This window comes from Orcinus orca, chromosome 14 (genome assembly GCF_937001465.1).
Source record: "Orcinus orca chromosome 14, mOrcOrc1.1, whole genome shotgun sequence".
Classification (NCBI taxonomy): Eukaryota; Metazoa; Chordata; class Mammalia; order Artiodactyla; family Delphinidae; genus Orcinus; species Orcinus orca.
The window spans coordinates 50,607,311-50,621,679 of record NC_064572.1 but is presented as its reverse complement, the minus strand read 5'-3'; the positions used below and the strand labels follow the sequence as shown (position 1 = coordinate 50,621,679).

Sequence of the window (14,369 nt, the reverse complement as noted above, 5' to 3'; positions counted from 1 at the left end):
AAGATTATAATTCTGCATGTTTTTATTTCAAAAAGAAATTCCATATGTTTAATCTCTAATTGAGGGTATAGATATAAATGTTTTTATAGATAGTTGCCATGCCCGCTCCTTCATCTGTATGCGTATGTGAGCGTGTATGTGTGTTCGTGTCTGTTTGTGTGTGTGTAGATGGATAAGTAGATATTCTGTCATGTGTATACATGTGAGGACCTATTACTTTGGCTGTGAAAATATTGCTTATGGAGTTTTAAAAAATAAAAGTATTCACTTATGATGTAAGAGTAAGTTAAAAATCAAGATAATAAATCATAGCTACTTTATGATTACATCTCTATAAACAACAGCAATAAAGCTATGCGGGAAAAAAAAAAGAATTACATAAAGATGTTCCTATTAGTTACTTGTGGTTAGAGGACTATGAGTAAGTCTTTAATTTCTTCTCTCAGTTTAAAAAATATTTCCATAATAAAAAATCAATTGCACATTAAATGAAAAGGGTTTTCCTCAGTTAGAATTTATTTCAAAAATAATTTTCTCTTATATCAAGATAGGGGCCTTTTGTAAGTACATATAATTTCCCTTAATTTTTTTTTATCTAGTAGTAAAAAAAAAAAATCATAAATATTGGATCGTTAGTACCCCATAGAAAATTTGTATTTTTTTTTCTTTTTCTTTTCTTTTTTTTTTTTTAACATCTTTATTGGAGTATAATTGCTTTACAATGGTGTGTTAGTTTCTGCTTTACAACAAAATGAATCAGTTATATATATACATATGTTCCCATATCTCTTACCTCTTGCGTCTCCCTTCCTCCCACCCTCCCTATCCCACGAAAATTTGTATTTTAAACCAAGGGCATTTAAGAAGACATATGAAAAAGTCTCACTTCAAATACTTCTTTTGTTCATTCTTTTTAAATCATGGATATGACTAAGATTTAACAAAAAAGGAATATAAACAGCTCATTACCAGGTCTAAAAAGTTTTTTCCCCCCAATCAAGCTAACCTTAATTTTAAACTTATTGCTGTGATTAGACGGTTTCTACTTTTAAAACTCTGTACAGATTGGCCAGATGTAGGCTCTTCCATTTGTATACTTTACTAACAGAAATTTCAAACTGTACTTTCAAAAAGTGATCTGCATGGTTTTAACTGAGCCTAGTGGGATGAACAGATTTTCTTAAGTAAAAAAATCTCCTTCTTTATCAAATTTGTTATCAGTTTGCTTTCTAATTCTTTGATAATACACTGATCTGCTTAACTTAAGTAGATACTAGGAGGAAGACAGGAATTTTTATTAACTATTTGAATTCTCAAAATTACTGTGTGTTTTAAATGTCTAAGAGCACAATCTATTAATATATTTGAGTGTGTTTGAAACGCTAAGTTTTAGTGGTTGTTGTTCTTTGGTTTTTACCACTGAATGCTCTTTGGTTCCTCTCTGTCAATGCCTTTTCACAATGTTTGGATTTGGTTGTATTAAAAATATCTAAGTATTATAAAGGACAAGAGTGGGTATCAGAGAATATGGATTATAATTCTGGTATGCTACTAAATAGCTGTCATCTTGGAGAAATAAACTCTCTGTGCTTAAATTTCATGTTATTTATGAAAACAGAAAATCAACCAGATATTATCATTTTATTCATAATAAAAGAAATATTGTATTTTACTTTACAATATCAACTCATCTAGCCTTAAGGAGTTTCAGTAAAAGCAGACTTTCTCTAAGTAATAACCAAGATATTCTGTGGGGAAATGGGGAATTTTACCACATAAAGAACAATGGCCAAAGTCATATTTGAACTATTCTCAATCATGGGGGTTATATTTATCAATTTTATCATTAATATTTTTTTATATTATTTTACATTATTTTTACATTTTTTTTACATTATTTTTACATTTTTTATACATTATTTTACATTATTTTTTTATATTATTTTACATTATTTTATCATTAATAATATTTTTGAAAATTTTATAAGGACTGCTGCCTATTGCTCATTCATTTGCATTCATTCATTTGACCTTCATTAATAAATTCATTACAGAAAACTTGACACTCTGTAGAATACAATTCTTGATTCCTTGGCTTTCTGTCTAGTCATTTTCTTATGTTCCCTTTTTGTATTAGAAATACTTAGTGTATTTAGCCCAGCATTCTAGATACCCTGACCCTCAGATGAGATCATTACCCAAGGGCCTGAGATAATAGCTACTCCAGTCCCCTTATAGCCAGCCCCCCGGCCCCCCAGCAGAGTGTCAAGTTCCTCTGTATAGGTTTTTTTAAAAAGTGTATGTAAAAGTGATAAAGCAACATTTAAATTTAAATCAGCAAACATGCTATATGTTTCATGCCTATTTTGTTTTTTAATACTCACAACACACAAAGCCATTTGCACGTGTTAACATTATAGAGGTTTAAAATTAAAATGTAAAATCTCACAGCACTTTAAAAGAAGTCCCTGCTCTCGGTTTATATCATTATCACATAAGTTTCTTAATAATGTACCTAGATTAAATGTTTGAATTCATTTTTATTTAGATCCTTTCAGATTGTTTCAATATATCATTGACTAGGTTGTCATTGTTACAGTTTTGCAGAGGATTTATCCTAATCACTGTGTTTTTCCTCCGACAGCTCTTTCAAGCATTTGATTGGAGGACTGGATGATGTTTCTAATAAAGCATATGAAGATGCAGAAGCTAAAGCAAAGTAAGTGAAATTTGGGGGGGGTCTTAATTTTGATGTTCAAAAAACAATTTTGAATAGAAATGAGATCAAATATTTTGTTGGACTTGAAGCTCTACACTCTGACAGGAAGAAAGTAGCTGCTTAAGAGTAAAAATAAGCAAGCTATTCAAGGTAATTTTTACATAGTATACTTGCTTAGTAAGTACCTCTCTCCTTGAACATGAAACCTTAATTTTGTGAGGAAGATCATCTGGACAAGGGAAAATGGTTAGTTTAAAATCCAGTAAAACAATTGAATGTTAACACATTATTTCTTCCACTGAAAACACTTTCTGAATGAATTGCCGCTGTGTTCACCAGTTGCTTGTGAAATTATGAAAAATAATAACACTGGAACTATTTTCTCGTGAATACACCGTTGCTTTACATTGAACTTTGTCGATGAAAATTAATCAGTGGATCTAAAAAAGAAGTGGAAAATTTTATTCAAGTCAAATTTGAGGATTATAACCTGGGAAGAGCAGCTCAGAAAGCTCTGAGAACTGTTCTGCTTATTAGAAGTCAAGGCACAGTTAAACAAGTTATTTGAGACAGAGGGCTGTACATCAAATGATGTATTATTGACATAATCCAGATCTAAGTGTCATATGACCCCTTATGAGTTCAAGCAGGAAAGTTATCATTAAGGAGTTGTCTTATTGACGCTAGGAGAATGTTGCTCTTTTTGGTTCAGCAGATATTTCTGCCTATGGGGAAGGTTTGGTCGATGCATAATACAGATACACAAGGCACAGTGAGGGGAGAGAGGAGGCCAAAGGGCAGAGTAAAATTTTTGTTTGAATTTTCTTGTCTTGCCATAAAATGAATTTCAGTTCACAACTTCAATGACACTAAGTTATCATAATTATGAGATAGTACATATGCCATTAATTGTCATTTTTGTATAACAAAGTACATTTTTATCTACTAGAATAATTTACTTTAAAACAAAGCTTTAACTTTTTTTTAAACAAAAAATGTGAAGTAATTTGAGATTGGCTTTTTCTGCAAAATTGTTAGGTTACTTTTTTAAAAAAGTGTAATCTATATAATTCTCTTTCTCCCAAGAAAGTAACTTAAGTAAAACCAATTTAGTATTTGATATCATACAGAATACCTGAAGGATTAAATCAACAAATATCAGTAAGTAGATAGTGCAGGGGAAGAATTTGATTGGTTGGTCTTGTAGTCACCTAAAAAACAAAAGGAATAAAATAATTTCTTTTGCCTTGAGAGCCTATGAAGATTAAAAATTTGGGCTAGAACTAATTGACTAATTACTATTATTCATTTTGACTGATGAAATTGTATTATTTTCAAGGCTGTATAAAGATATTCACATTTTCTTCTCTATATAGTTTGCTTTTGCTTCCTCTGTTCCTTGGAGGGACACAGACTTACATCCTGTAGTCAAATGCCAGCAGTGCCTCTGCTAAGATTTGCGGAGGAAATTACACAAAGCCAGTTTTAACATCAAACTCCACACAGTCCTCAGTATTGCCTGTACTGTGGCTGATTGGTATTAATTTTCTGGTTTTCTACATTAGGTTAAAATACATATCAATGCTAAGTTTAGACTTTAGTTTCTGGTAGTTACACTAGTCATCCTGAGATGGTAGAGGGGGGCCATTTAAGGTACCTTATCAGTTTTAAAAGTTATAACACTTTTTTATTATTGGACATCATCCCTAGAGGAACATTTTCTTGCAATATAAAAGCTCATATTTGTAATTCATGGCAGCAAAGTTTTTCTTGAGTTTATATATTCAATTAAGGTTACTATGGGTCATTTTATATATATTTATATTTGTATATATACATATACACACACACCACTTTATATAAATGTGTATTTATGTATACAATTAGTGCTAATCTTTAAAATTTGTCTAGAATCTACCTGAGCAACTATTTAAATATTTGTAGAGTTACTGGAAAAGTCAAAGGTCTTTTAAACTAAAATATTCTTTGATCTATTTCTGTTTCTCTGTTAAACTTTAGACAGATTCTCTAATGAAAGTTTTCGTATAACTCCTATTTACTCTACCCAAAGTCGAGGCCAGTCACTGGCTTAAAATTGATCAGTGGCAGGAAAGCAATTATGAATTAGTTATATCCTTCTCAGTGTACTGTTGGCCTTACAAAGGTTAAACTGTGTGTGTATCTCATGAATTCTGGGCATTTATGGGTTCACTTGCACATGCTTCAACTAAAGGTAGGAAGTAAAACAAATACACTGAAATTCAGATTCAGACAATTTAGAAGATAGGTGTGGCAACAGTTCTTCACATTGGAAGAGAATCCATCAGTATGAAAAACATGACTCTGAATGAGGACCAGAAGCCTCGAGTTCTGTTCCGGGCTCTGTCATTTCCAACCAAGTGATTTTGATCATGTCTTAACAGCTGTCTCTCAGTATCATTATCTTATCTATGAAATATTATTTTTGTGATTTAATTAATGGTGATATGTAAAAATACTTGGTAAATTATAAAGGGCTATAAAAGTGGATGGTGTTGTTTGTAGAAGTAATCATTGGAAATATACCCTAATGCATTTGCTAGATGGTTTGATTTATACACAATTATTGCACATGTGTTATGTAAACTAATTTTATCTGGGTAAGGAGTCTTTAATCTTATGTAGGCAAACTAGTCTCAATTTAGTAGAGTGTTGTAAAATTAAACCTAGACTGGAAAATATCCATAAATATCAATTTTATAAAAATAGAAACATTTAGTTAAAAGAAAGTTCAATTACGATTAAAGAACAAAACGGGCAATGAAATGATGACCTACATCTAAGTATTGTTATTTGAACTATTAAATTTAATAGATTACAAATTAGCCATTATATTTATACTTGAACATAAATCAACTAGGATAAATTAGTTTGAATTTTTCTATTCAATTAATACTAAATCCAAATGAGTACATAACCCACATACCTTAATATTGATTAATATTTAGAAAATGGGAATAACTTGATAAAAAAAATCTAGGATCATTGATCTAAATTCCAGAGAGATTGATAATGTGAACTTTATTCCTCAAAATAGCTAAATAAATAAGTAAATACTGGAGCAGGTGTTGTGATGCTTTTTACACTGTTAGCATTTTATAGCTTTCTAATAAATAATTAACATCTGAAGATTTCTGAAGTTGAAAGCATCTTTTTAATTAGGTATCCTATCACCCAGAGTAGGTAAACTGTAAACTATTCCCCAGGGAAAACTTTTTAGTTGAACTAACATTTAAACATCTATTTGTGTTAGCACTCTTTTCTCTGTGTTGGATTTCTTCCCCTTAAGTACATTATGCCTTCACTTTGTATTTAAGGAACTTATAAGTTTTGCCAGCATTGCAGGAAATCCAGGAACGGGCTCTAATCTAAATTCCCTGGGTAATTTTGTTAATGCCTCTAAATTTCTATACAGATCGCAAATTCTGTACCATTTAGAATTGAAGTCATGATTTGGCTCCATTGTGTGAGCTTTATTTTTCAAAGCCCCCTTGATTTTGCAAAATCCACTAAAGATAAGATTAATATTTTTTAAAACCCAACTATAATGATCATATTATTTATGCACGTGAAGTTATTGTTGGTATTGCCTCATTGACTATGCCTATTTGCAGTAAAAAGAAAAAAGTAGGACTGACTTTAAAAATCAATTCAGTTGAGACACTTAGAAACTCAATCATAAGAAACTTATTAGCTATTAGCACAATCAGGCTTCAATGGCAGAAGACAGACCATCCCTTTCAGAGAAACCATACCAAGCATTCAGTTTGGATGGCTGGTCCAAGAAGATTGACTTGAAAGAAATATCCCAGTGAAATGGTTCTCAAAACTGCTCTGCTGCAGGATATGTGCCCTTAGCTTGTCTCACGAGATATAGTTCCTACAAAGAAAACTATTCGTGACAGAAACTTTACCTTTATGACATGTTTAAGCTTCTCTTGATTGCTGCTAATTATCCAGTAAGGACTTCTCTTTTTAAAATATGAAGTTATAACCACAAAGACATTAGAAGAGACAACCTTAGATGGAAGGTAAGGCTCATTAAACCTTATTTAGAGCAGAAAGTAGCATATATGATGAAACGTACACATTATTTTCCTTAGAGACTATGTATTCATTCATTTAATAAATATTGAGAAATTTACTCATGATGAGTCAGGCGTTGTATTTTACAGTGTGCATAGCAAATAGAAAACACAGTTTCCAATAGTAAGGATCTTGCAGTTCAGTAGGGAGCCTGATGTGTAATTCCATGATGATTTTCAATATTTACTTCTAAGAATAAATTATGATACTTAGTATGATAAAGTACTGTTTTGGTAGAGAGACCTATCTCCGTATTTACACCTTGCCTTGTAAAAAAAATAAATAACCATCCAGAAAATCAAATAGAAAAATGAAGATGTTCTATTTCATTCTAAGTATTTCTGATATATGAATACAGAGTACTTCTTAAATGAAATATTTTCAAGTTATAGTATCATTTCATTCTTATTGTTGAATATTGTACTCAGCAGTTATAGGCAAAGCATCTCTTTTTCTGAATAAAAAACCTATATATATTAGCAAGTTAAGTTGAAATATACTATATTTATATTTATTATAATCATAGGAATTTTTAATATAAAGGTGGCTCTCCAATAAGGTGATTTACATATACCACAGCTATATTCCGAGATTAGGGTCATATAGAGCGGAAAAACAAAACAACAAATTAAAGTCAGTGTTTTTTATTTATAATGATGTTTATTTTTAATTAAAACGTTTTATTTTCACTTTAATAGAAATAATACAGTGATATAGATTAAAAAAATAAAAATCACAGTCTAAACAAATCAAGTACAACTGCTATTAACTATCTTTGTGTTTTAAAATTATACTTATAGTCATTTACAACTTTATATCCTGCTTTTTTCAGTTTAGCACCCATCATATTATAAACACTTATGATACAATTATGTATACTTCTTAAACATCATTTTGGTGAGGACCTGATAACACAATGAGTGGAGCCTAGTATTTCAGACTGATTCAATTTGTACCCTTGTTGATTCAATTTACTGTGCCTTTGAAAGTAATTCCTGATCACTTTTTCAAAAAAAAAAAAAAAACACCAAACAACAAAAAAAACCCTCTAAATTGTTCCCATCTAACAGCATTTTTCAAATTATTTTATGTCATGACACTCATAGAAAATGGGTATAGAATATGGTACCAATTGGCTCAGCTGCCCTAGATTCTATCCTGCTGCTCTGAAGGCTGAAGGGATTCATATCTAAGCCCTTCAGTTGAGAAGCTCTAACAGCTATATGAATATAGATTCATCAGTGCATTTATTTATGATCTAAGTTGATGATTCTTATATTGTTTTCCATTAGGAGCTCTTTCTTATGGCAAAATCTCTGTAAATCTCTGAGTGTGGTCATGTTTTTTAATCTACATTACTTGGTAGATACGTAGGTAGGTAGGTAGGTAGGTTGATAGATAGATAGATAGATAGATAGATAGATTTAAGACTTCCTGCAATGATCCGGCAGCCCATGATGTAACAGCATCATTCATGTTCATTCAATTTGTCATATACATTCATATATTTAACAAATATTTTCTGTGTGCCTACAAAATGCTACATATAAAGCAATGAATAAAACAGATATGCTCCTCGCCTTCATGGTACCTGTGGTCCAGTGGAGGAGAGAGAGACACATTAATTATTCTGCGAAGATTTCCCTGAGGAAGTAACATTTTAACTATATTTGAGCTGAATTTTGAAGAATTAGCTGGAACTGACTGGGAAAGAATTAGATGGTATTAGTTGGGTAAGGAAGTGTAGATAGCATTCTAGACAGACAAACAAAAGTACATGTACAAAGCCCCCAAGATAGGAGACAACATTACATATTCAAGGAACCAAGGTACCAATATGGCTGGGACTTAGAATATACAAGATGGAGATCAGATGTTAAGGATTTAAAGAAAGCACTTCAGGCTTGTAAGCTAGCAAATGAGATGAGTTGGTTTATAATTAAACACTCTTTCCTCTGATTGGAGGAGTGAAAAAGTGAAAGCAGGGAGAACAACCAGAATATTTTCCTGGTAAAAGCTGATGGTAGACACGGGACTAGAACGAGAGCAGTGTGAGTAGAGAAAAGCATTTGAGAGCTAGTTGGGTGGCAAAGCCAATAGGTCTCCTTAAGGAAATAGATATTGGTGATGAAGGGGAGAAAGGTCAGGGATGATGCAAGGATGTTTGGTCTGGAAATCAGCGGCAGGCAGTAGCATTCACGAAGACAGAGGGATGGTTGCCAGATTTGGAGAGTGGAATAATCATGACTTGATTTTTTGCTCAGGTTAAATATGAGGTGATTTTGAGACATGGTTAGGCAGGTCTGGAACTCAGAGAAGAGGTTGGTATTTATGTGAGAATAATGAGAATTTAGATGGTAAGTGGTAATTAAAGATGTGGATGAGAGAGAAAGCAGTGTATGAAAGGAGTATGGCACTGAGGATTGATTCTTGGGGAACTTTATCATGTAAAAATCAGGGAAAAGGAAAGGATTTCACACAAAAACATCCACAGCCAAAGACTGAAAACGAGAGAAGAGAGTAGAAGGAAAACCAGACGGCATCACAGAAGACAAAAACGGAGTGTGTTTCAAGAATGGAGGAGGAGACCGTGATATTGTATGTTGTTGAGAGTTCTAGTGTGTTAATTAACAAGTGGCAATTGAATTTATCAAACCACTGGTTCATTTTCATCTTAGGATGGAGTGGTAGGGATCAAGTCCCCTAAATGTATTGAAAATGAATCTGATTTGAAGAAGTAAGAGTCAATAAACTTATACAGAATTAGAAGAAATTTCAAGGAAAATAGCCAGAAATGTGTAGTGGATGATTATGGATCATCAGTATTGAGAGAGAGACGAACACGTTAAATCCAGTAAAGAAGGAGAGAGTATAAGATTGAGGGAGTTTAAGCAAGAGGGTCTCAGGTCCTTTTAAGTTTCATAGACAAAAGCAGAACTTCAAAGAAGTCAGACCATATCCCTGGGTAAAGGTTATACCACTTTGTGAAGTTATATTTTTTTAATTTTTTAAATTAATTTTTATTGGAATATAGTTGATTTACAATATTGTGTTAGTTTCTGCTGTACAACAGAGTGAATCAGTTATACATATACATATATCCGCTCTTTTATAGACTCTTTTCCTATATAGGTCATTATAGAGTATTGAGTAGCATTTGCTGTGCTATGCAGTAGGTTCTTATTAGTTATCTATTTTATACGTAGTAGTGTGTATATGTCAGTCCCAATCTCCCAATTTATCCCTCCCTCCCTTTCCCCCTTGGTAACCATAAGTTTGTTTTCTACATCTGTGATGCTATTCCTTTTTTGTAAATAGGTTCATTTGTTCCATTTTTTGAGATTCCACATACAAGCGGTATCATATGACATTTGTCTTTCTCTGTCTGACTTACTTCACTCAGTATGTCAATCTCTAGGTCCATCCATGTTGCTGCAAATGGCATTATTTCATTCTTTTTTATAGCTGAGTAATATTCTATTGTATGTACGTACCACATCTTCCTTTTCCATTCTGCCAGGACGTGGAAGCAACCTAAATGTCCATGGAAGTGATTTCTTAGTTAAGAAGGTTTTCACTTTTCTGTCTCACATTATGTAGTATTTCTTTAGGTCTAGATACTGTCCTCTCTCTAAAGAAATATAAAACTTAAAAATTCTCCTAAGAGGAATTAAACATTGTTTCCTAACATCATAGCATAAATTTGCATATAAGCTCCTTCTCCAGAGATAACATGAGCCTTCCCCTGAGCACAGAGAGGAAAAAGCAGCACTGAACAAGAAGGCACTAATACGCAAACCCCCCTCGGAATCACCATTTTTGGCCTGGCCTACTCCCCTCACCATGTACCTCAGTGCAAAATGTTCACTTATTCTCCGCCTCGACCCAGAAAAGGGACTCTCATCGTAGATGCACATAATACAAAAAGAAAAGTTAAAAGTAAACAAGAAAGATGAAACTATGGTAAAAAGCCAGAAGTAAGGCTAAGTCTACAAAGCAGGACCTGTAGCATCATCACCGAGGAAAAGAGTGATGCACAAAACATTTAGATGCACCAGGGTTGACTCTGACTTATTGCTGCTGAACCAGCGAAGCACCGGTCACTTCTCCCGACTCTAGAACTATAAAGAATATTGCCTGCGTATGGGCCACTCTTTTGGCCCTTTTGATGTAGTCCACATAAATAGTTTATTACTATTTCTATAATTAGTCCTCACTGATTTAAAGCTCCCCTCTGTTTACAAGGCTATTTGCAAAGGAACATTTTAGTCTGATATTTTCAGGATTACTTTTGGTGCCAGCTTTGTTGTTTGACACAATGTGACAGCATTGATGTTCTCTCGTTACATTTGATTACCAGAGATAATCAAACGGTTATCTGACGGTTGCTCTGTGCTCTTTGACTTGCAGAGGGAACTACCTATGTTGCTCCGACCTTTGAAAATTCACTCATCAAATGCACCTCAAAATACATGAGGCTATGCAAATCAGAAAAAGGATGTATTGTTTGGTAACATCTTCCCAAATGCCCCAGGGTCGTCTAGCATCTAACTAACATGAGATTTTAAATGCACAATCAAATGCACATGGGGTTGCTCTTTTGAACACCCTGACTTTGAAATTTTGGCCTTTCTTATTAGTGTTTTTCTGCCAAGCATTTTAGAGTAAAGATCTTAGTATTCCCACAATCTTATCAACAACTTACTTCAACCAACTTGGTTTTGATCTAAGCAATTCTCAGGGAAATGAGCCTGGAAAATTGTTTTTCCCCCTATGGAAAGAATTCAAGTGAGTAATATCCTGTCTCAAACTGGGAACTATATGCCAATTAAATGGAAAGAACACTAAGAATGGTATGAAATAGCCCTCAAACCAGAATTAGAACTTGCTGACCACTTCTCAGGTTGAATAGTCAGAAGACAATCCCATTCTCTGGGCAATAAAAATTGTTGTCCATTTTATGGCAGGGCAAAGTATAGGAGACTCGAAAAACTTGCAGCAGTTCACCCTGAACTAATAAGTTGGCTTTCAGCTGTGCAAGAGCTGTTTGCTTTTCAAATTCTAGTACATGTAATCAGGCTGGGAAGAAGTATAGAAGAGTTTCTAAGGCCACCAATGCTAGCAGATTAAGATTAAGACTTTAGTGTGACTTGTGACTACAGAGAGCATCAAAGTAAATTTTTTCTTTCAAGGGCAGTGAGACTGATTTTTTTTTAAAAAATGATCTTCAGGATAAAACTACTTGGTCTTGGGTAGAAGTATTTTTATTTGTTTCATTAAAAATTTTAAAACTCTCAAAGGTCATTTGCTAATTTCTTCTCCATTGCACTTATCTTTAAGACTTCCTAAGTAGCCAGACTTTATAAAGGTGGATCTCAGTATGTCCTTGCATGCAACCTTTTCTAATTGACAGCAGAGGACTAAAGATAATTGAAAATCTAGTGCTGCTGACTTGCTTGGTGGATGCAGACAAGCCATTTGATTATTGACTCTGTCTTCTTCTGAAAAGGAAGGATGATTCTTTTCCACTGTTGTCATATTAGGTAGCAACAATTGGAAATTACTTTCAAAACATCAAGGGCTCTTTAAATCCTAAGGATATTTTAGTCCTGTGTGGCGATAAGGTCAGCTTTTCCAGAGCCCCAAACTTCCATAGAAAAGAGAGCAATCCAGTGCATGTGTCTTTTTGTTAGGTTTTGTTATGTTCTAGAGCCTGTTGTGATATCGTACCTTTAAAAAGCAAAAAGAATAGTATCTATTAGTATTATTAGTAATAGATCCCTTGTGTTCTCAGTAATTTCAATCGAAAAATAATAATATGTGGCTAAAATATCTTTTCTTCTTCAGTGAAGGGAGTCTCTCTCACAGGAGTGAAGATAGCATATAGCATAATTCTATTCCTGCTTTACATTCAAGATTGGGCCATTCTAGAGAGAAAACCTATGAACCTAGTGAGAGCAAGGCTGATGCTCAGTGCTGAAAGAGGTCCTTCTGGCAAAGTCATGCTCACATAGCAAGAGGAATATTTGCTTGGAGTTGGGAGACCTGGGCCTTAGTCAGAGCAATGACATCAATTTCTCCATGTGACCTTAAGCATAAGGTTTGGAGCGTACCACCTCTGGACCTGTTTTCTAATCTGTAAAAATGATCATTTTGAAATCCTTTCTAGTTCAAATTGCTCAGAGCAATGACATCAACTTCTCCATGTGACCTTAAGCATAAGGTCTGGAGCCTACCACCTCTGGACCTGTTTTCTAATCTGTAAAAATGATCATTTTGAAATCCTTTCTAGTTCAAATGCTTAGAATGTGGAAGTTAACAAGCCATTCTTTTAGAAACGTAACTCCCTTTTATATAAACAATATTTTCACCTTTGCTGTTTTCTAAATTGATAATGAAGACATCTTTGTGACTGTCAATAGAAAACATCCTTAAGGATCCTGGAATACTTTGTGGATCTATATTTTAATAAAAGTCACTAAGTTATATTTCTTTCCTCTCAGAATCTGAAAGTATTATTGTTAGTGCTTACTTTATTCAAAATACTTAAAAATCATGCAGTTTTGCTTGAAGTATGTTTTGATAACTCTTAGCAGTTCAATAAATTAGCCTTTGGAAACAGAGCAGTTTCCATTTTCATCATTATACATACAATTTTCTCTTGCCGATGTGACATTTAGATATGATAATAAGCCATGCTATCTTTCAACAAAATGCCATTAGAAAATTATAGAGTGCCTTTGAAACTGGAAATGTTACACCAGCATTTCCCCCATGAATCCTTTTAGAAAGAAATAATTTTTAAATAATGAATTAAAATGGCAGCATAAATCATTTTGATACAATGAACATAATACACCATGTTAATTTATGTCTTTAAATTGTTATTTGAGAAAGATGATATATCATAAAAGTCAAGCATGGCTGTTGCTCACAGACATTTGTGTGTATCACACCAGTTTCCTCCAATGCGTGAATTGCAAACACTAGTCAACTTTATAAACTGTATTAATTACTTCAGGAAACCAGCCTATTACTCTAATATTCAGAAACTGTTCAAACGTTTTAGACAACCTAGGTAAGTTACTGATTGAGCGTATTGCATAGTAATGATCCTAATATCCTCACAAAGGGGATAAAGCAGCTTCCTAAAATGATTAAGATCTCTTTCCGTTTAAGGACTTGGTAGGTATGACTCATAGGGTGATATTCCCCATCAGTTTTTCTAAGTTCTTTGTTAAAATGGCTCTGCTTTATTTTTTTAAGCACAGTGTGCTTATTGTGCTAGTAAAACTTGCTTGTCAAAATATAAAAATTTAGTAAAACATACATTTTACTGAAAATGACTTTGTTCTTCCAAGTCAAGGTCCCTTGCTCACCATGCTGGTAAGGAGATTAATTTTGGACACTCCTCTGGATGGGGCTCATGGTTTTTCCTCTTAAGCCTCTTAACTTTATTATATTACACGTACAATTAAATTAATGATGAAGAATATGCTTTAGTCTGTATAACAATTCTTCATTT

General features: G+C 33.3%; 1 protein-coding gene across 2 annotated transcripts in view; it reads left to right on the top strand.

Moving 5' to 3' along the window:
- Positions 1-14,369, top strand: part of PRKG1 (protein kinase cGMP-dependent 1) — a 1,186,942-nt gene that overhangs the window by 1,077,292 nt on the left and 95,281 nt on the right. For both annotated transcript variants that reach the window (XM_004285352.3, XM_004285351.3), the window contains exon 9: positions 2,645-2,719. In XM_004285352.3, coding sequence (XP_004285400.1) covers positions 2,645-2,719 — 75 coding nt within the window. The remainder of the gene's footprint in view (positions 1-2,644; positions 2,720-14,369) is intronic.